Here is a 22,730-nt window from a genome sequence, read left to right on the forward strand (position 1 = left end):
TATAAAAGGAATTTACCTTCCTTATTAAACCCCAAACCCAGAAAAAGCGATATTCATTATTAGAAAATATTTACCTGTCTTTTTTTTCATATTTGTAAAACATTGATGGAAATAAAGTTTATAGTATTTTAGCATATTTTTTATTATACAGGGTGTCCGAAAAGTCCGGAACCATAGACACGTCAACAAATTTGACAGAATATGTGTATGTTCCACATGCTATCCTTGTAATTCGAAACAAGTTTGGGTTAACAACAGGATTAACTCAATCTTCTTATGCTTTGACAACTCAATAATCAGCCACGTATCTAAAATTAAGAAAAGCTGTAAATAATCTATAGTTCCAGACTTTTCGAATACTCTGTATTCTTTTCCAAACTCGGCTTATAGTGAATGCAATGAGACAAGGAATATAAGCAAATGAGATAGTTTTAATTAACAGAATACACATTGCAGGAATATTTACTAAGATTAGAAAACAAAAGGAATTCATGAAGATTTTTGTTGTTGTTGTTATGATGTTTAAGGAAATTGCAATAATGTATTAGGTTATTTCTATCATGCAAAAGGTATCTTATTTTCATTCTCATGCAATATCTAAAGCTTGATGTATGATTTAAGTATAAATTTTTTCCTTTGATAATACTTGTTTTATAAAAACAAAAGCAAAATAGATTATTGTTTAAACTTTTACCATCATATAAGAATCCAAGGCTCATAAACCTTCATATGTTTCAAACTGTCTTAGTAATAATATATATGTGGACACTTAATTTTGAGTGAATTTACTCTGGATAAAAAAATAAAGAAAGTATCGCAATAATTTGAAATTTGATAATATTTCAACTTTTAAAGTTCTGCTTTCAAACAGCAGAAAATTGTTTTGTTGTTGTTCTTCTTCTTCTCTTTAATCCACGACAACAGTCTGCTCGGATGGGGAATTTAGGAATACTGACCAGTAGATGATGTTCAATATTATAAACACCAATGGAAATGCTATACGGCAAATTTTATCAATCATCAAAGCTTGTTCTCGTCTACGTTGAGCAATGGGAAAACTTACTTTCCTCCTAGTTTCACTGGGTTCATCTTCCTAGAGCACGAAAATTAAAATAACCTCACAAATGTACCCATAAAATATCAGGTTAATGTTAATTTATAATCTTATATTAACGTTAAACATAAAAATCGTCATCAATATATTTGACAATTTTCATTAACTGTAAGTATAAAACCATTACACTAATATATTTTAATGAAGAAATTTAGCTTAATAAAACTACGTTACTGTAAGAACACTAACACACTACTTTACAGTAATTTTGCAAACTTTGGAGACGTTTTATTCGCTAAATAGATAAATCTGGACATAAGAGTTATTATCTCTCGCTTCCAAAAGAGGATTTTGTGTTATTATAACTAAATTAATGTATCTTGTCAAAACGTTTCTGGCCAATAAATGATATTCTACGACTATATAAAAGTTCCTCGTCTCTTCTAGAGACAGGTATAGCTAGATTTTGTGTTATTATTACTAAATCAATGTATCTTATCTAAACGTTTATGGCCAATAAATGGTGGTCTACGACTATATAAAAGTTCCTCGTCTCATCTAGAGACAGGTATAGCTTACACTAGAGTTGTCTGTTTCTAACATTATTGTTGGAAGCGCGAAATGTAGACTTTAATTTTGCTTATTGTTTGTATTGGAAAATAATTTAAAATCCTTACTAATTTATCAACATCATATCATAAAGATATACTGAGTAAACAAAAAAATCGGAACTTTGTCATCTTCACAAGCACATCTTCACAACTCTAGTGTAAGCTATACCTGTCTCTAGATGAGACAAGCACATCTTCCTTTTGTTATTATCTTAATTACTAGTCTTGTTTTCTTTTCTTACAGTTTCGATCAGTTCTTTATATCATGTGTGTTATTTCATAAAAGACATATATGTCTGTTGCTTGTATAGTTCTAGTTTATTTTCTGTTTGTCAGATTTTTATTGGGACCAGATTATTTACAGTAGGTGTCTGTAACTTATTGGCGATAAATGTCAACAATAAACGAACAGCGCCCATTCCACTTATTTTAAATTAATATATTCAAAACAAGTCAAAGGTATGTATAAAAATTCGTTACACTATTGGTTATCGCAGTTGTATCTAAAACTCCAAATAATTATATTTTCTTGTTAAACGTCCAAACAGGCTGATTTAATTACCTTAGAACCCTAGACGAATTGTTTTTCTCTATCTCTATCGTTACAATACTACTTTAGATATTGCCGGTTAAAGCTAAACTAACAATCACACAGTATAACTTCACTTTCACTAACTTCTTCTTGCACGCTGTATCTGCACCTATTTATAACACGCGACAAAAAATCTAGAAATATCTAGCCCTCTGGTGACAACAATATTCACATAACGAGAAAAACCTAGAAGCTTCCAGTAAGTTGACGTCACCAGTATTACAAAAACGTAGTGCAACAATTAAACTGCATAACAACGAATGACTCGTACAGAGTTACATAACAAAACTTGTCATAACTATCGCTTTTAAAATAATTAACTTTTAACACTGTTGTTACGAAAACTAAATAATAATTAAATACTAAATTACTAAATAAACAATAACTCTTAATTTAAACAGTCTTTTTATCCAACGCTTTTGTTGTTGCGTAATTAACAAAATTGTACATGACTTGTATTATCTCGCATAAAAAGTTCGATCGTATTACTTTAAAACAATTAGTTCACTTTTCATTTCTCACTTTACAGTTTGTATAAAACGTCAACTCTAAAATATAAAGTCAGGTTGGGGTGGGAGGAGTAGCCACTGAAAAATGAAAGGACATTTTTTTCTGCACTATTTTTAGGTGGATTTATAGTCAGTGGTTATTTTATTTCTTAAAGTCATGTTATATAGTGATTAGTTCCTACTATTTCTTCTAGATCTTCACTTACCGAAACTTTGCCTATTACAACGACGTTAGGCAATTTTATTTTCCTTGTAGAATCTTCTGCTTCCCCTATTAGAATGTTAACTAAGGCATATTCCATTAAAGAACCAAATACAAACACTGTGCAGGAAATCATGAAAATGTCAATTGCTTTAATATATGACACAGGTGGAAGTGACTTCTGCGACTGTGCATGCTGGGTAGACAACGTCAAAAGGCTTGTGACACAGAGAGTAACACGTGCAGCAACAGCTTCTGGTCTAATCCAAAATGAGATCCATGACATGATGACGATTAAACAGGTTGGGATATATGTGTGAAACATGTAGTAACCCACTCGACGTTTTAGCGTGAAGATTACTTTAATACACGTAAAGTTTCCTACAAAATAACAAAATATTACAACAACATGATCCTTCTTACACAGATATCAAAACTACTATACATTAATATATAAAGTAAAGTTTGAAACACAGATTATTCTTATTTCTAAAATAAATTAGATTTTAGACATTATTTAGATAATTTTTAAATAAATGTGGAAATGATTTCAAGTCCCTAAAACTAAGGTTAATTCTTTTTACGGACAATTCTGTTTTTTTATAGAAAACTCTGTTTTTTTTTACTTTCTTGTTTTTAAATGGGCTATTTTTGCTCTGCCCACCACGGGTATCGAAACCCGGATTCTAGCGTTGTAAGTCCGCTGACATACCGCTGTGTTACTGGGGGGCATTTTTAAATGAAAAAGTTATCCGCTAAGAACAAACATTAGAGAGGTCGTTAAAAAACTAAATAATTACTCTAACTATAATACCAATAGTTTCAACCTTTCGGGTAAGTCATTTTAACATAAGATACAATATTACTCACTTGAGTAAATCTAAGAAATTCTTCAACGGAACGTTTGCATAAGTTATTATAATACATCGAGTGCATCGACATAATCTTTCAAATTGCTTTCCTATCATAGGTCATAAATGTTTCATTAAATAGGTCTCACATTTCTAGAGCACTAGATTTGATGGTTAATGTGTAAAAGTGTATAACAGTGATAATAACTCACTCTAGTCTGTCAATAATAGCCCTGTAGATGGCGGGCGCTGCTGAAAGAGTTTTTCCTTCTGGTTTGTATTTTCAAATTAGATAAGGCTATGCCTGAATTTTGGGGTATTGTATCTACCAATTTAACCCTTGTATCATATAAGATGCCCTTCAGGTTGCAAAATACGAAACACCATACACAATTTAGGGCTTTAAGAAATTAGTCTAAATTTTTTATAATGTTTTATAACAATTTGCTCTAAACTAGTACACGCATATGCAAAAGATAATATTTGCTTCGTTTTCTTCACTTGAGCAAGAGTAATTTTCATAATTATTTCATTAATGAATTTGCATTTGAATTCCATGATGCACAGCTGCATATGATTGGACTCAAGGTATCACAGGTAAAGGAGCTCACGGTTTACATAAAAGAATGGTTAATATATACAGTTTTGAAAGTATACGTGCCAGTGACACTTCTCCAAATGAAACCACTTAAGATATCGGATCAGGAGAGCAACATCCACGTTTGTTTTCAAGGATATTCATGAAACTTATATCTGGTGACTGGGTATCCCAAGGTCTTTCTCATGACCACCATAGCAATTGGTAACAAATTTTTCAGTGGTTTCGTTTTCGAAAGACATCATAACCAGTAGGACAAAATAGTGGAATCATAGATTGACCTGGGTCTCACTGGATGTTGTTGTGATGACAAGTTGTAACCCTGTCTTTCAGTGGATAGACTGGACCAAGTTCACAAAGTACAACATATCCCATAATATCCTGGTCTTTTACTACAGTTCCTTTGGCGCTCTCCTCACATATGTACGTTTGTTCAAAAGGGTCACTGCATGCTTAAACGTGCGTTTCTTTGTATAAATAACTACATCTGTATATATATATATATATATATCTTCTTTAACATAGTCCAGATAATTGAGTTTGTGTTGGCATCAAAAATTTAGCTCTGATAATATTTTAATGATGTAATCTTCCTGTTTCATTTCATAACGTCGTCCCCACTCGCAGCGATTTCGACCAAACATGATGAGTTGTTTATCATTACTGCACTTTCCTCTTAAGGTTGTACTTTTTGTAAGCCATTCTGTCATCCCCTTAGAGAGAGAGAGAGGTGCTACTTCAAGGCCGAACCCCATATTTATTCCTCTTTAAGTTATGTTAGATTCTTCTTGCTACTAAGTTATAGCACAGATATCCAGTTATCATAAAACCCTCGATACAAGGTTTCATGTGGTTTGTGTTACACGTAGACCTATCCAATCTTAAGAAGGGATTATAGTCTGGATAATAAAGAAGTAGGTGTTTCTAAAGGGAGCGAGTAGTAGTTAATTTATATGACTGGAATATATTTAGTAAGATAAAGTAGGTTTTTTTTCGTTTTGCAGTCATTCTTATTTGACTTTTTTTTAGGTTGGAAGGTTTTGTTGTTTATTATAAAATTACACATGAGGGTAGCATAGGTTTCATTCTATTATCGCATTACTTATATTTATATTCTACTCTGGGTGGTAATTTTGTATATTATCTGGTTTAAATCATATTGATAGATAAGATTTAAGATCCACAGGATTACGTACGTTATATCAAGCGAGCATGCCTGGCATGGCCCGGTGGTTAAGGTGCTCGACTTGAAATCTGAGGTCGCAGGTTCGAGCCCCGTTACACCAAACATGCTCGCCCTTTAATTTTATTATGTGACGGTCAATACCACTATTCGTTGGTAAAATAGTAACCCAAAAGTTGGCGGTGGGTGGTGATGACTAGCTGCCTTCCCTCTAATCTAACACTGCTAAAATAGGGACGGCTAGCGCAGATATCTCTCGTGTAGCTTTGAGCGAAATTCATAACAAACAAACAAACATGTAAGTCACCTAACAACCACAAATGATATAAAGTCGTTATGTAGTGGAATGTATCAGAACTACATGTTATTTGTCTTTATGTGAGTAGTGTGATGCCACCGAAAAGTGAATTGTTTGGGAAAAAGGGGTGTAACAGCTCTTTCTGACATAAAGTATTCATAAATACAAATAAAAAATATCGGGTATTTAGATTTTCTAAGACGTAGATATCCCTTAATATTTAACAGCATTGGAAAAAAAATTATATAGATCAGCTTGGGGAACCCGGACCATCGAGAAAGAGACCTGCAACAAGTCATATCCAAGCCTCAGTAAGAGAAAATCCACGAACACAAAAGTTGATGGCGGAAGCCGTCCACTTGTCTCAGACAATAGGGCATAATAAAGAGGGATCTCTGTATGAAAAAAGTAACACAAGTCGCGTGCACACGCGTTGTTTCCAAGAAAACTACTACTAATTGGGTCTCTGCTATGTGTGTGTGTGTGTGTGTGCGTGTATGCAATTGATGATGGTTAAGCACAAAAATCACAACAAGACAAGTTGAGTTGCTCTGAATTTTTATTTACTCGGGTAAATGTTTATTTTCAAATGGTGTTTTTCGTTCATTACTTCCCTTTTGTATAGTCAGAAGGAATATTTTTTGTTTTCTGTTGCATTAAAAAGAAACATAATCATTCCTAGCATCTTAACAAGAAGTTAACAAGAAGTAGAAGAAATATTTTTCACTAACTTCAAAGAAATAAAAAGTGTATCGTTATTACATGATGATAGATATTATAAGTCACGTCGAAAAAGTAAATTATTAAAAAATTTTATCACATTGTACGTCATAATTTCCACAAAGTACTTCATTAAAGTTTCGTTCATTAGCTGTATCTTTCTTTTTGAATGAGAACACCGAACGTTTTGACATTCAGTCCGTAATAATATTTATTGATTAATTTGATATCTCATTCTTAAAACCAACTCATATTTAGACCATTTATGTTAACATAGCCTTAAGCAGTTTGATTATTATATTTCCTGTTTGCGTCTTAATCCTTTATCAAATATTAATATAGATTACTTGATCGAATTAAACACCACCAAAACTATAATTAGTAAAGCAGTTGAAATGAGATGCTTAATATAAGTACTTGTGCTGGAAGAAACCAAACATCTAACGAAATTTATATTTATTTTTGGAAACACCTTTTATTTGTGAACGTTTGATTACCTCGAGAGTCTGATATTGTTGGAAAAGGAAGTTTGAGATTACCATGATATCAAAATCGTTCTTTTATGCACGTTTAAACTAAGTTTTAATTCAATTAGTAAATTGAATAACCTTAAACGTCTAGGTTAGGGAAAATGATTAAAAAAGGATATATCGGTAAAGATAGGTATACTTTACCTGTTGAGTAAATCTGAGTACAGTCTCCTAGTTTGGTGTCTACTAAATTATGCTGAGGTAGCTCAATCGTATCATATACTACTAAAGGAATATAATCCTCCCAGTCAAACACCAGGTCATCCGTCGTGTAAGAGACTGAATAAAATGTAAAATACCAAAACATTTGAAAAATTGTCTTTAACGGTCTTCAATCAAACTACAAATTATGCGAATTTTCTAGTTGGATTACTTCTAGACTTGTTTGTTGCATTTTATTTACATTGTACTTTCAATATCGCAAAAATATTTTGGGATATCCTAAACTGACAACATTAGTTTGAAATGGGTGTAGATTACTAACCAAAGCAATGTTATTTTCCCTAAAATATTGGAGTAAGATGATTAATCAACTAAGCACTAAATACTTTAAACATCAATAGACGTTCAAGTTTGTTTTGTAAGTTTACCACTGACCCACTGGGAGACAAACACGTTCAAAAACACGTGTTAACAATATAGAGTTAATCCTTAAATTGTGTAGGTTTTTTTCAATCATTATCATGATATATGAGATTTCAGAAAAAACGAAAAAGATGGAATTTAGAGAAAAACTTACGACTTTCGATTTCAAATGAGCATACTTGGGTGTCATGTGGATAAGTTTCAAATTTCATAGCACAGGACAGCAACAAGGTCAACCTTGCAAAAAGTAACAAAAGTTAGTAAAATCCTATGTCTACAACACTAACGAATCAGCTAGCTCTGACCAATCTGTATGTTCTATATTTGCGTTCCTCATGCACTAGATTAACTAGTATGAAATAGAAAAATGTTCTGACTACTAAATGTCAAATGATATGGAAAAAAATCTAAAGCATTATTATGAAAGCGCTAAAAGGTTTTTTTTTAAGTTAAGCCAGTATCTGGTTTCTAGCGTTGTAAGTCTGCAGACATACGGCTGCGCTAGTCGGAGGTTTTTTGTAAGAATAACGTGTTAACACTACTATACCATTTGTTTGTTTTAGAACAAAGCTACATCGGGCTAACTGCTGTGTCCAACGCGGATTCTGGCCCGTCATGGCCAGGTGGTTAAGGAGCTCGAATCGCAATCTGCGGGTCGCGGGTTTGAATCCCCGTCCCCCCAAACATGCTCGCCCTCTCAGCCGTAGTGGCCTTATTATGTGACGGTCAGTCCCACTATTCGTTAGTAAAATAGCAGCCCAAGAGTTGACGGTGGGTAGTGATGACTAGCTGCCTTCCATATAGTCTTAAACTGCTAAATTAGGGACGGCTAACGCAGATAGCCCTCGTGTAGCTTTGTGCGAGATTAAAAAAAAAAAACCACCGCGTAATTTGACGCAAATCCATAACTGCTGTCCCACAGGGGGATCCTTGCTAAGAGGACTCTTTTTTCGTCGCTTTCATTAATCAACGAACTTATCTGTATTTAAATTAACGTAGCTACGAAGAATATCACTAAGTATTTTGTATCATATACACACACACATACACAATAAAACTTGACATTTACTCTTCTGTGTTTATGAACAACATGCTTGCTACTGAGAAGGTCGGATGGTGAACTGTTTTAATAGTAGTGGCTCATAGAACAGCTCTGAGTTTTTTGTTGTTGTTGTTTTTTTCAAGTACAAACTATTAGCTCATAGCTCCGTCATCTCTTGACCGATTTGAGATTTAAACTCAGGAGGTCAAACCCCTTCGATTGATGTATTTGGACACGCTCAAGGTCTCATAGATTAGTTTACTCTAATCCCACCTAAAAGAATTTCAATTTGAAGGTAGTCTGGTAGAGATTCTGATGAATAATAAATTAAAACGGGTATACGCGCACTCCACGCTCGGTATTGCTAGCGCATAAAACTATAGGTAATAAAAAGGGTAAAAATATCATAAATTAATTTATTTTGATCCTGCCTAAAACAATTTTAAGTGCCGCGGCTATTGAGGATTCCCTCTTGTTGTATTTTTAGCAGAATATGGTGATTCCAAACATCTTGGATCTGTTTACCAGATATGCTAGCTCTTTTACTTTATTATTTTTTATGTTTTATTAAGATCAACTGACAGACAATATTACATAGTGGACTTTGTGGTCTTGAACTCTCACACTTGTTCATAATTTCATTCCACTTTGGAGAATTCTAAATAAACCGTCTCTTCTGAGACATACTGCACTCAGTGGCGGCCTTAAGTATGTTCGAAAGTTACAATCGCACAGGGCCTGCAAACTTGGGGGACCCGCAAAAAATTGTATGCAAAATAATTATGGGCTTTTCATTGCTAAACACCTTCTGAGATATCATAATCCGGGTAAATGGGTTTTTATGAAACTTGTCTTCAATTTTCATTCAGTACAGTGTACTTCTTGGTGCTAAGAAGACGTTGGAATATATATATACATCCTTTGATGGAGCGAATGCTGGTGAATTTCAATCTCAATACGGGAACATGTACAAACAATATAGACTTCAGTCTTCTCGAATCACAACTCATTCATTATGAAAAACCCACCCTGAACAATAATGTCAGGTCTGTACTCCTAAATATAGTTAAATAACAAATTTTCTTCGATTTTCTTTGATTTTAATTTTAATTTCACTTTAATTGTCTTTATTTTATTATATATATATATACTTATATATATTTGAAATAAATCTAGGTGTTTGCTTCAAATCATACGCAGTTATATTCACTTTTGATTTTCACTGAAAATGGGCTAAGTGTCCGAAACGTTTGAGATTTATCTTTTTAAATTGTGATTAATATTATTGGGGTGTTGTCTCCTTTTATTATTTATCTTGGGTACGATTTTATCCCTAATATTTGGTGATACTCTTTTGTCTATACTGAATGATATGCCTGTGGTTACTACACTTAAGTTTTTGAAGGAAGAGGTAGCAAGGGTGACAGCTGAGAGACTGCATGACCTGCTTGATAAGTGTACATGTTGGTTGTCTTAAGTATGCTGCTCTGATGTGGGTGTTCAGTATGACATGGGCTGAGATTTTGTTGAGGATGCATATGGGGTTGATGTTGTTGAGCATACTGTGGATAATTCTGATGTATCTTGTAATGTTTTGGAGAAGCATGTGGGTGGTGGGGCTGATGTGGTGCTGACTTAGTGACTTGGGTGATACTGCTGACGTCTGTGATTATGGTGTGATATGTGGTGTTTTGTCTTGTAGGTACACAATGATGTCCAGACGTCCCTGCATTACAAGTCAGGTGCTGCAAAGCGGAAAGCAACTAAAGCAAAGGACGCAGCATTAGAGAAGCAGAAAGAAGCAATGAACAGATTTTTAGCACTAGCAGGAAAATCAAGAGATGAAGCAGACTCTGACACAGATATTAATCCACATGATAGCTCTGTGACAGTCCACATGAAAGTGATGTGAACAAAAGCCCTCTTGGCAAAGACAATACGCATCATGGTAGAGATAATACCGGTAGTGACAAGGAAGAAAGTGATACTAGTAACAAACCAAGCGAAGAAAATGAAATCGATTATGAAGTAGGGGTAGAAGTACAGAAACACTCCATGAACAGTTCAACAGCCAGTGTTTCCCACATTACTTCAGATTCACATACATGGCAACAGAAAGACAAGGACTTCCTTCCTGATAATCACTGGACCAAAAAGAGACCTCAACAAAAGCAAAGATTTCGATCCAAAGACTGATAGCACTGGAAGGCGCTTTACTCCTGTGCATTTCTTCAAGCAGTTACCCAATGGAGACAAGGTAGAATGGAAATGGTTGGTTTATTCATCACAGTGTAATTCTGTATTTTGCTTTTGTTGTAAATTTTTTAGCCAGAAAGCAAACACCTTAACAAACACAGGATTCTCAAATTGGGTGCGTCTAGGAAAGCATTTGAAATCTCATGAACAATCACTTGACCACATTTCTAGCATGCTATCTTGTATGAAGCACAAAAGAGACTTAACACAGGATAAGCCATTTACCACCTTCAGAAAGCACAGCTCAAGTCAGAGATTGAATATTGGAGTGCAATTTCGCATACACTTTTCAGCATATTGCAATTCTTGGCAGAGCGAAATTTAACCTTCAGAGAGTCTAGAAGAAATAAAAAACTGGGAGATGCGCAAAATGAGAGCTTCCTTGGCCAGGTGGAGCTAATGGCAAAATATGATCTTATGGCAGAACACACCAGAAAAATTAAAAATAAAGACATATCTCATCATTACCTAGGCAAATAAATACAAAATAAAATTATCCAGCTAGTTTCAAAAAATATATTGAAGAAGTTGATAGAAATGGTAAAATCTTCCAAGTACTATTCAGCTATGTTGGACTGTACCATTGAAATTAGTCACCAAGAGCAAATGACAATGATAGTTTAATTGAGGAACACTTCATGGGCTACATTCCAGTGGCGAAGCTCTCACAGACATTCTCCTCAAGAAGCTGGAAGAACTTGGTATCCCACTTGGAGATTGCAGAGGGCAAGGTTATAACAATGGAGCAAATATGAGAGGGAAAATTTCTGGTGTACAGAAAAAAGTACTGGACATAAATCCAGTATAGCACTGATGAGCCAATAGACACAGTGTTTCCTGAAGAAAGAGTGAGGAAAATAAAGAAGCTCTTCCCGTATGAAGGAGCAGATGAGCCAATCAGAGGGTAATAGAAACATTCTAAATATAATACTTTAATGTTATTGTAGATGTGACTACTGCTGAACTAGAGGAATCGTTTGAACAAATGGTGGCCTTCAAAGACAAGTATGGTTTTGTTTATAATGTTTGCTCCCTGAAATCAATGATACCTGAAGAACTGGAGAAGAAGTGTAAAGAGACTGCACAAAACTTCACAGAAATAAAGAGCTTCATGGTTCTCTGCTCAGAAATCCAATTGCAACAGCCAACAGCACTGTCTATTTTACAGTACTTACATAAAAACCATTTAAGTGACATTTATTCCGATTTATATGTGATGCTGAGGATTGTTCTTACTGTGCCAGTTACAGTAGCTTCAGGAGAAAGGTCATTCTCAAAGCTAAAGATGATAAAAAATTATCTGCGCTCATTCATGAGCCAAGAGCGGCTGGTTGGCCTTAATATCATTGCCATAGAACACAGTGTAAGAAGAACACTTGATTATAGTGATCTGATCAAATAGTTTGCTCATAAGAAAGCTCGTGGAGTGCAGTTCGTTTAAAGCAGGTTGTAAAACAAATGTTGGCGTAGGTTTACTTGTATGTCTGAAATTAAATTTGTATATACTATTCAGATTTTAGTAGTTACTAACAGTGATCGTGTTTAATACCATGTTTATGTTTTGTGTTTCAGGATGAAGTGAATTATTACATTTAGGATTATTCAGTGAGCATCTACATTGACTTAAGAGTTATTCAGAGAATTAAGTAATTATACTACACAATAATATATTTGAAAAATTTCACTATTAAGCTTTGGTTGTTAAGTGTTCACTACCTCTAGAACTAATACACATGGAAATTTCCAATACTAAGTTTGTATTATTGAATCTTTTTGAAAGTTATTCAGTACTAAATAGTATTGTATTTAAAATAAGCTTTTATTTAGAAAAAATGTATTTTTCTAAAAATTTTCACCGTACTTCTACAAGGATACAGAAACAGCATTTTTACATAAATATCATATATGGGGGGGTGGGGTCCATTGTCCTCATTCGGCACAGGGCCCGCACAGCCCTAAAACCGCCACTGCTCCACCATTCCTAGTATTCAATTAGTTTTACATGGTTTTATTTGTCTGCCCTATTATGTACAATGCTGTTTGGTTTTTGCCTAATTTGTTTTAAATACATAGTGTTAAAAACATCAGACATAGCTTTTTTTCTCGAGGTCGTGATTTGCATATCAGTAATAGGTATGGGACATCTACTTGTATGATAGTATGTTATGTTTAGACGAGATATTTGCAATTCTCTTTTTCTTACGTTTGTAATTCTAGCGTTTGTACATATGACGTAGTAAAAATAATCGATAACAATATTTCACACCATTTGTAACATCAGACCTTAAGATTTTACGTGGTACTTAATAAAGATATTTAGACCTATTGATGTTTTAGATATATTAAAATTATATGATCAATATGTAGTGGTACTGCTATGAAACCAAGTTATATATATATAGCTCGACACTTTGGATTTCAGAGTCTGTCTCGTCAAAATCAAAGTTTAAATAAACATTTTTGGAGTTTTTAAATATCTTTTTAAAAGAAATGTAACTTAGTTACAACTCCAAGTATATTAAATAAAATGTTCATGTGAAGCAAGAAATAAGTTATAAATTCTTATCCATCTTCTGGCTGTCAAATGTGCGACTGTAATAATACTAAATATTAACAGTTCAACCGAGAACAGTTTATTATCCTGTTGACTAAAGTGACATTCTGAGGCTCAGGTTCATTGATTCATTGGGAGCGCATATTGCATAGAATAATAGAAATTATCTTAATGAAATGGTAGAACGCTCTTTAGATACAAATTACAGATGTTTCTGTTAGTTGAGGATTCCCAGTGCCGTAGACTTCTAGATTTATAGCACTATGGTGTGTGTTATTAAAAATATTCTCTATCACATGTTCAAAAATTACCGGGGGATTAATTTGTTGCCAGATAGTTACGGATCTGACAAATTAAAACAATATGCGACTTGGTTTACTCTGAAAAATATTATTCATAGGTTTGTTGGTTTTTCGCGCAAAGACACACACGCGAGGAGGTGAACTTCGAATATTAATGTTGTAAGTCTGTAAACCTGCCGCTGACCCACTAGGGAACTAGCTAAGTGGACTGACATACTTTGTATCAGGAAAACTGATTATAAACGGTCATGAAAAAAACTGTCTTTTATAGTAACATTTATTTATGGTAAATAGATGAAGTATAGAATCATCTTATCTCAAAGATGAAAGCAAGTTAATAATAAAATACACTAAAAGTCCCTTGATCACTTAGTCTTTTAATGGTAGCACCATCTAGTGGAGATATTTTCTATTTGTTCCCCGCTCTTTGTGGAGGAACTTATTTGCTTGTACTTATCGTACTTATCTTTATCTACTTTTCAAACAAACATATAATAAAAAATTCAATACCAAGGCAGTCAATACGATGATTAGAAGAACCAACTAAGTTACAATGGCTCTCTCTAATAGCAAACTGAGAACTGAAAGTTTAAAAGTCATTTTAGCTAAGAAAATTCCCCAAATGGACATAATACGTTAAAGTTAAAGTTAAAGATTTCAATATTTTATTTAAACTTGTAAAAGATCTCTGAAAATGCAGCATGATAGTATATATGGTAGAAAGTAAATTGTCCTTAATTCAAACAAAATATGCATTCCTGAACGTAAGCACTACAAAGTATGAAATACTTTCAGCCTGAAAGTACCCCAGGGAAATCTTCCAACTGATCATGTAAGTAGTTTGCTTACGATGAGTTTGTTGCAGAGATGAAAATCGCTTGACTGATATTTCCTTTCTTGTGCTGCATTTCCTGTTTACATTGAATGTAAGAGATGCGGAAAAAAAAGCATATCCCACTTGCTAGCGATGTCTTTGTAAAGATTGCAGTCGATAACCTTTCAGTATAGATTGTAGGAATAAATCACATATAAGTTGTTTCATAATATGTGATCGACGTGTATTGAATTCCACATCATACCACCGACAAAATGCTTTAACAAACATAAAAGTAATTTTCGTATATCATTAGTAGTAACTCAAACGACTTAAGACCGATGTTAGTTTTAACAATTCGGCTGTTATAGAAACTAATGAAAAATCTGGATATTAGCTTACTGGATTTTGAAGTAATTGGAATTAAAACTAATAAAAACTGGAGTGAAGATGTAGAATATAAATGATAATAACACTTTGTACTTTTGTTTCAACTCAGTTGTTTTGAAATACATATTCTACCATTAATAGTGTTGTTTTGTTGTTATTTTTTGAAGTTAAGTACAAAACTACACAATGTGCTATCTGTGCTCTGCTCACCACGGGTATCTAAACCCGGTTTCCAGCGTTGTAACTCCGCATACATACCGCTGTGCCTCTGGGGTGGATACCATTTATAAAGTTACGTAATAAGTAAATAGTTATGAATATATATATAGAAGATAAATGGAACTTTTACGGTATTTTGTTTTACCTTTTGTCGTTATACTATAGTGAGTCGTTGGTTCTTTGGTTCTTTTAACGTTTTGTTTTCATGATTTTGGTCATGCCGTTTTTCGTTTTCAAATATGACTAGAAATATTTTCCGAACTAAATGGTACATTTTATCAAAAAACTGTTTTGTAACGTCTAAATGACATTTTATTTGTTTTTCGTTACGAGACCCTCTGATAGCTCAGCAGTAAGTCAGTGGGTTTATAACACTAAAAATCGGGTTTTAATACCTGCGTTGGGCAGAAAACAGATAGCCCATCGTGTAGCTTTGTGCTTTACAACAAACAAACAAAATCGTTACGAGAAATTAAACGAATATGCATATATTTCGTTTCTGGTTTTTATCAGTGGTTGCGATTCCACGCACACACAGACGCATGCGTGTTTGTTATTATGGGTAAGGAAGGTTTCAGAATGGGTTGCTTGTGGGAAAAAACAAAAACTTATGTTTCCTTCTAATTTCGAATATACGCTTTTAATGCACCCACTAACCTATACATCTGTTTTAAAGGGAACATGTGCATGTTTCTGGGACTCTTTAGAGTTATGGGCTGTATCAATCAGTCATTATTTTAAAATGTTATTATATACACGAGGGCGCTAGAAGTATTATAGTTCACAATGTTTTTCTTTATATAATTAGAGCAATCACACAGTTGTGTTCCGTTCTCTTAGCAGTAAAGCCGGGCCTAGCCTAGCGGTTGTGATTTGGGTGCAATACTGTGGATTCGAGAGGCCGAGGATTACGTCTTCTTGTGCATTATAAGAGTGACAAGCAAATCCCATTATTTTATTACACGAAGATTTAACGTTTTTGTTGGTTCTCTGCCTTCACTCTAAACTATCAACTCAAAAGTAGAGACGGCTAGCGCAGTAATCTTGGGTAGATTTGTGCAAATATCCTGAACAAACAAACCCTAACTAGTTGGAAATTTTACACATCGTATTTAAAAGTGTTAATTCTCTCCCTGCTTGCTGCAATTATTAAGTAAATAATTCTGCTTCATGAAAAATATCTTAAAATTATATAAAATATAAATATTTGTAAAACCTCGTAATTTTTAAACTCATTCTTTCGAATAAAATGTGAATGAATGACTGTAAACAATCATGAAAAAGTTAATAAAATTATTTTAAATGCAACTATCGCATGAAAATAAGCTGTACCACTGTGTAAACAAGTATTAATACGTTACACTGTAATTGGCTGTAATCCAACAGTAACACCAGCATAATGTATATTAAAGTACAGTCTGTCATACTGTTCCCAGCAGTAGTGTGGTAATTGCACTTATGGTTCCCAAGGTAGAAATGCCACATTAAAAATTTGTAGAAATCAATGTTTTGGCTGAAGAAGACTCATTCTGATGACAGCTTGAGGCGAAATGTCTTGTTTTAGTAGGAGTTGTACAGAAACTCTAAAGACAGTTCATGAAACTAATATTATTGATGATAAAAATAGTCTTGAAGAAAGCAAAAAGGAACTTTTTCAAAAGTGATGATAAATAACTCGGGGTATGCACATTACATTTTATACGTTAACCCAGTAAAGATCTTGCCAATAACATAGCTGTTTAGTACAGGCGTGAACGTTATCTTCAAACCAGTATGATAAGATACACATTGGCAAGAAGTGGCGCCAATGGACGTGTAGCTGCTTAAAAGCCACTACTTGGGACCAATAACCAAATAAACATGATTCAATGTTCATCAGACATCAAACAATCGGATGTACGAAACTGGAGAAGTATGCTTTTTTTAGACGTCAGAGAGGAAAACTGGCATCACGGTCAATGTACAAGATCTACAGTGAAGCCTGCTAGCGGACATGTGTGGGCTACATCTCAGATAATAATGTTGGAGACCTATAATAAACTAGATAACCCCTTGACCGCTGATTCTTACCCATGATGTCATGACCTATTTGGTAAAGATCCATCTTCGAACAGGACAGTGATCCAAAACATGCATAAAGGAAGTGAAATGATACTTTGAAGTAAAAGTGGTCAAAGAAACTCTCGCAATTATGGCTTGGCCTATAACTCTAAAAATCAGAGTTCGATACCCGTATTGAGGACAGCACAGAAAACCCATTGCATTTTTGCGCTTATAAACAAATAAACTTTATTGGGTGGTATATAGATCGTTGTGGAAAGAAAGAAAGAAGTGCAGGGATATTAAAACACTAAAAATCAAAAGCTTATTTCGTGGATTTCAAAAATGTTTAAACTACAAGTTAAAACACACATCGAAATAAACAGTTTATTTAATTATACATAGAGTAATTATAGAATACATAGGTTGAACAAACACTAAACGTAAAAGTAAAAGAGGTATGGGAAAAGGTACGAGAAGTACTGAAATCTCTGAATAGTGAAATCAAGCAAAAAATTGCCAAGTCAAGCGGAATTCGAGTTATATTACAAAGTAGTTGACAATGTTTAACCCTAGTTGTTAGACATGAAATGATTGTTTTATTGTTTAGTTGTTGGTTATTAGGTTACTGAAAGACTTAAAGGACATTGCTTGTTAGGTTTATTAAGATGGTGCATGTGACATAAACTTACTTGACCATATACAGAATAGTTTTATCTTTATATAACCAGATGTAGTGGTTGGGGATGGTCATTTCTTGGAAAGTGACTTTCTTGGCGTTCTTGAAGAAAGAGTCCGGTCTCCACATTCTTTTCAACCAACTGACAGGTAGAAGTCGGTAATCGGTAGTCATGTTTTCTGGAAGTCTTAGTCGATGATCCTTCCAGCTCTGAGACATAAAAATGTCTGCCACGTAGGTCTAGATATAAGATTTTACAAACAAAGCAATTAGTAAATTTTGGTTTAGTTGCTGGTTTCCAAAAATGGTCTCTATTTCCACGTGGCCATGTTAACTATGTAGAAAGGTTATAATGGTAGTCCTGTGTGCATTTCCTAAATTAGTAAAGATGTTCAAAGCATCATTCATCCGGGAGTGTTCCCAAATCTATTTATATTCACTCTGTAATGTGATCTGATGAATTCTAGAAATACAAAACTATGTATATATTTATCCTTATAAAACTTGTCCGTTTGATTTTAACGTTTAACTGGCTCTTTTATTGTACTGTAACTTCATTTCAAGTTACCTGCATGACGGACGGAAATATTATCAGTGTTGAAATTTAATACTACATTACTTCACATTGAATAAATATGTGTTAACAAATTAACGTACCATTGCTCCTTCGTTAACAGAATCCAGACTCAACACAGTCACGTGAAAACTAATGACTGTTGGCTCCCCTGCAAAAACGAAATATAGTCTGTATTATTACAACTACGAAACAGTGTATCAAGCAAAAATGATATTATAGGAGTTTAATATAATCAAAGTAAAAAACAACAACATAAACGTTCATACTGTCCAAATGTGAAATATAATTGAATCAAAGTCAAAATTAGACAAAAGAAATGATTCAGTTTTAGTTGACAGATTTAAAACGATCGTAAAATTTATACCTGTATTCAAATTGAGCTCCAACACGGTCTACACGAATTTTTCGTATATATATATTATTTTAGTAAAGTGAATAATTCTCAAAATAAATTCAGTTCAAAAGCATTTAGTTAAACAACAAATTTCCTTTTAAGTAAATCATAAAAACAATGATATTGTTTTAAGCAATTGATAAAGGTACTTTTACAATAAATGAAAGCATTCTGTAGGTCTTTCTTGGATTCCTTTGTATTTGCCCCCCCCCCCCCAGTGGCACAGCGGTATGTCTGCGGAGTTACAACGCTAGACCTGGGTTTCGATACCCGTGGTGGGCAGAGCAAAGATAGCCCATTGTGTAGCTTTGTGCTTAATTACAAACAAACGAACCTTCGCATTTAATTATTTTCTTCATTGCTATGCTTCATAATTAAGACAAAAATCTGACGTTTTATTATTTTCAATAATTTAATAAGTTTTTTATTTTACGAATATATCTCTTGTCAGATGTTTGTCGTTAAATAATTATATTCTTAGCAGTCACTACAGTATACGGAAAAGCATAAAACCATTCTTATACTCCTTAAGGAAGCTTAAGAGCTTTTTTTGTGGAATATTAGCTAAGATATATTAAAAAAGAATAGTACATAAGGTTTACATCGTCATATTAAAACGATTTTGAATGTCCAATCAGCAAGTAATGAAATAACCATAGTTGATATAAAAGCGCGGTGGAAGGAAATGTACCAGAACTACATCACCGAAAATTGATCGTTTTTAGGAAGAGTATACAATAACCCTTTTCAGCTCGAAATATTCATTCACTTAGATCATAAAGATGTGTTCAAACCGGTGGTGTAGAATTTCCAAAACGGGAATATCCCTTGTAGTTAATGGAATTGAAAACAAAACAATATGGATTAACTTGAGGATCTATCTAGAAAAGGACCCGAAACAAGGCGGTCTCCATCTGTGGTAACCAGTGCTGCATCTTGTAACAGATGAGAATCCGCGACACCAAATATCAGTGGAAAATGCCATCTACGTACCACAGGCAACAGTCCCAACGTAATAAAGAATAATCTCCATATGAAAGAGTGACACAAGCCATGTGACGACAAGTCACTTCCAGAATATTTCAGTTCGCCCGTCGTTTACCTCAAGCAGCTGCAAAATGAAACAAGTATTCATACTATTCCATACTAAGGCGTGCCTTTCCAAATGCCAGACGCAGCACCTATGGATTTATATGCCGTCGTACAGTTGAAACGGACATTAGATGGATTATGAAAAGCTGCATAGAATAGTGTAGGCTTTTGACATGACAGCCTTACTATGGGATCTTTCGCAAGTGAAACTATGCAGAGTAGTATTGTTAAGACGCGCGATCGTCAGATAGAGCATAATTTGACATGGCGGCATGAACCGTAACGACTAGGTGATGCTCCAAATTTATTTAAATATAATGTATTTAACCTCTTTATTACCAAATTCGAGAAACATATTATAAAAAGCAAATTCAAAACATCTTATAACTCGTCACTTTATGCAGAAATCTACGTTAATGACCATCCTCTTTATTTTACCATAACGAAATATACTGGTTAAATACATCTTGCATTAATACTAAAGATTCACTATTAACTAAGCATACATAGTAGGAGACAGTTAATAATAGTTGGCACTAGGTAGCGCAATTAGTTTTATGGCTTTGATAGTGTTTTTTTTTTCAAATAAAACAGTTGTTAAATACAATGACATGTCTTTGATTTAGTCATTATATACACATCTTAAATATTTTCAATACCATTCTCCTTGGGTGGTTGAAGTCTGTCATAATCGTTTGGGTTTTCAGGAAGGATGTTATCAAAATCTAAATTCGCCTGACTGAAAAACAAACAGAAACCAAAAGAAAAATAATTAAACAGTTTACTTGTAGAAATTAAAATCGCAAGTATCATTCTGTCTATATTTGACAATAGTAGCCAAAACTAAATAAGTAGGTTTAATATTTGTTGAATAACAAATTAAGTAATTTGTTTTTATCATAGGTACATAATTTCTAAGATTTTTAATTAGTGGCTTAACACCTTTGTTCAGGGAGGTACTAATATATATATTTCTTTTTTTTTTAGTCAAGAGCAAATAAAATTATTGTTTTTGGTGTTATATTTCAATGTTACATAGTACACAAAGTACATGTGTTTTCTTCTGAAGCATCATTGATGTGTTAAATTAATAATGCTAGACATAGTAATATTAGCTCTAAGAATAGTAATGGTTAATTTTGAAAAATCTATGAATATATCTACTTATTTTACATATTAACACAATTGTATCTCCATATTTTGTAGATTTCTTACTATTTTTCAAATTACAGCAATATTTAGCAATAATATTTTTTTGTCTATACAAATACAAAGAATTACGAAATATACATGGTAAGATTTTTAGCACGTTTAAGGGAAAATATACATTAAAATATTTTGCATGAATATCCTAAAACGTAAAAAACGATTAAGGTGTTATTTTAGATTTACGAACAAAAAAAAGTAGAAAATCTTGCGTTATACTGTTGACTGTTTAATAAATACCTTTTGCATGACACAACAAACAGATGCAGCAACACAAAAGAAATCGTTTGCTGTTCCCTCATTATGTTCACATAAACGCTTTAACGGAGATATCTAGAAATTAAATCTGCTTATTAGCATATAATGAATAAAACAATTCCAAATAAAATCTACAAATAACGAAACCATGACAAGTAAAATAAATAAATGTTTTTCTTCTCACTTAAACACACACATACTTTGTTGTTCGGTATTTTCAACCTGAGCAGCACTTTATGCGCCACATCGCTAGAAGCGCCTCAGTTCAGGCACAGTTAACCCTAACATAGAACAAGGATTACAGGTCACCAGCACTCACCGCCTATCAGACAACTCTTAACTGATAGTAGGATTGACATGCTAGAGTTATAATGTCCTCACAGCTAAAAGTGCCGAACTTGTTTAGTGACATCGCTGAATTCATACTTTGAACTTTCCGATCCGCAGTCCGGCAAGCTTGTCATTAGGCAACTACACACATAGGTTTATAATAAGAGGCGTACCCTAGAAGAAAGTCTACGCATAACAAACTTCAAACATCCTATACACTCCCATGCCAAAATTATATACATATGTGTGTGTCTGTGTGTATGTATGTGTGTTTTCTGACATACGTTGACATGTCTTCATAGAGCATAAGTCCGTGGATGCTTAGCTCACGTAAAAGCTATTTAACCTCAGATTATGAGCTTTTAAGTACCTTTTTTTTAAAACATAAGCAATTAATGTACGTAGTGTATTATATTATGTGGTACGTTGCTGCTTAGATCCTACATAAAATAAACATAAATAGTTTTTGTTGTTTCAGAGTCTCTGGAGTACGTTTCTATTTAGTTCCCACGTAAAATAAACATGAATGGTTTTTGTTGTTTTCAGAGTCTCTGGAGTACGTTTCTATTTAGATCCTACATAAAATAAACATAAATAGTTTTTGTTGTTTCAGAGTCTCCGGAGTACGTTTCTATTTAGTTCCCACGTAAAATAAACATGAATGGTTTTTGTTGTTTTCAGAGTGTCTGTAGTTCGTTCCTGTTTATTTTCTACATAAAATAAATATAAATAGTTTTTGAATAAATAGAGTTGTTTAAACATATGTATTACTTGATGTTAAACAAATGTTTAAACAACTCTATTTATTCAATTATGTACAAGCTGCCTAGTGTTGGCTAACAAT

At 33.6% G+C, this 22,730-nt stretch overlaps 1 protein-coding gene across 3 annotated transcripts in view; it reads right to left on the bottom strand.

Annotated features, from left to right (window-relative positions):
* Positions 1 to 507: 507 nt before the first annotated feature.
* Positions 508 to 22,730, bottom strand: part of LOC106465933 (glycine receptor subunit alpha-2-like) — a 36,962-nt gene continuing 14,739 nt past the window's right edge. For 2 of the 3 annotated variants that reach the window (XM_022393895.1, XM_022393896.1), the window contains exons 3-10: positions 21,539 to 21,631; positions 20,752 to 20,831; positions 18,687 to 18,754; positions 18,043 to 18,269; positions 7,888 to 7,970; positions 7,293 to 7,427; positions 2,973 to 3,349; positions 508 to 1,093 (exon numbers count right to left, since the gene is read on the bottom strand). In XM_022393895.1, the coding sequence (XP_022249603.1) occupies positions 908 to 1,093; positions 2,973 to 3,349; positions 7,293 to 7,427; positions 7,888 to 7,970; positions 18,043 to 18,269; positions 18,687 to 18,754; positions 20,752 to 20,831; positions 21,539 to 21,600 (1,218 nt within the window). In that variant the 5' untranslated portion in view covers positions 21,601 to 21,631 and the 3' untranslated portion in view covers positions 508 to 907. The remainder of the gene's footprint in view (positions 1,094 to 2,972; positions 3,350 to 7,292; positions 7,428 to 7,887; positions 7,971 to 18,042; positions 18,270 to 18,686; positions 18,755 to 20,751; positions 20,832 to 21,538; positions 21,632 to 22,730) is intronic. The other variant, XM_022393897.1, reaches the window with a different exon arrangement.

The sequence above is a fragment of the Limulus polyphemus genome, unplaced genomic scaffold (genome assembly GCF_000517525.1).
Source record: "Limulus polyphemus unplaced genomic scaffold, Limulus_polyphemus-2.1.2 Scaffold2098, whole genome shotgun sequence".
In the NCBI taxonomy this organism is placed as follows: Eukaryota; Metazoa; Arthropoda; class Merostomata; order Xiphosura; family Limulidae; genus Limulus; species Limulus polyphemus.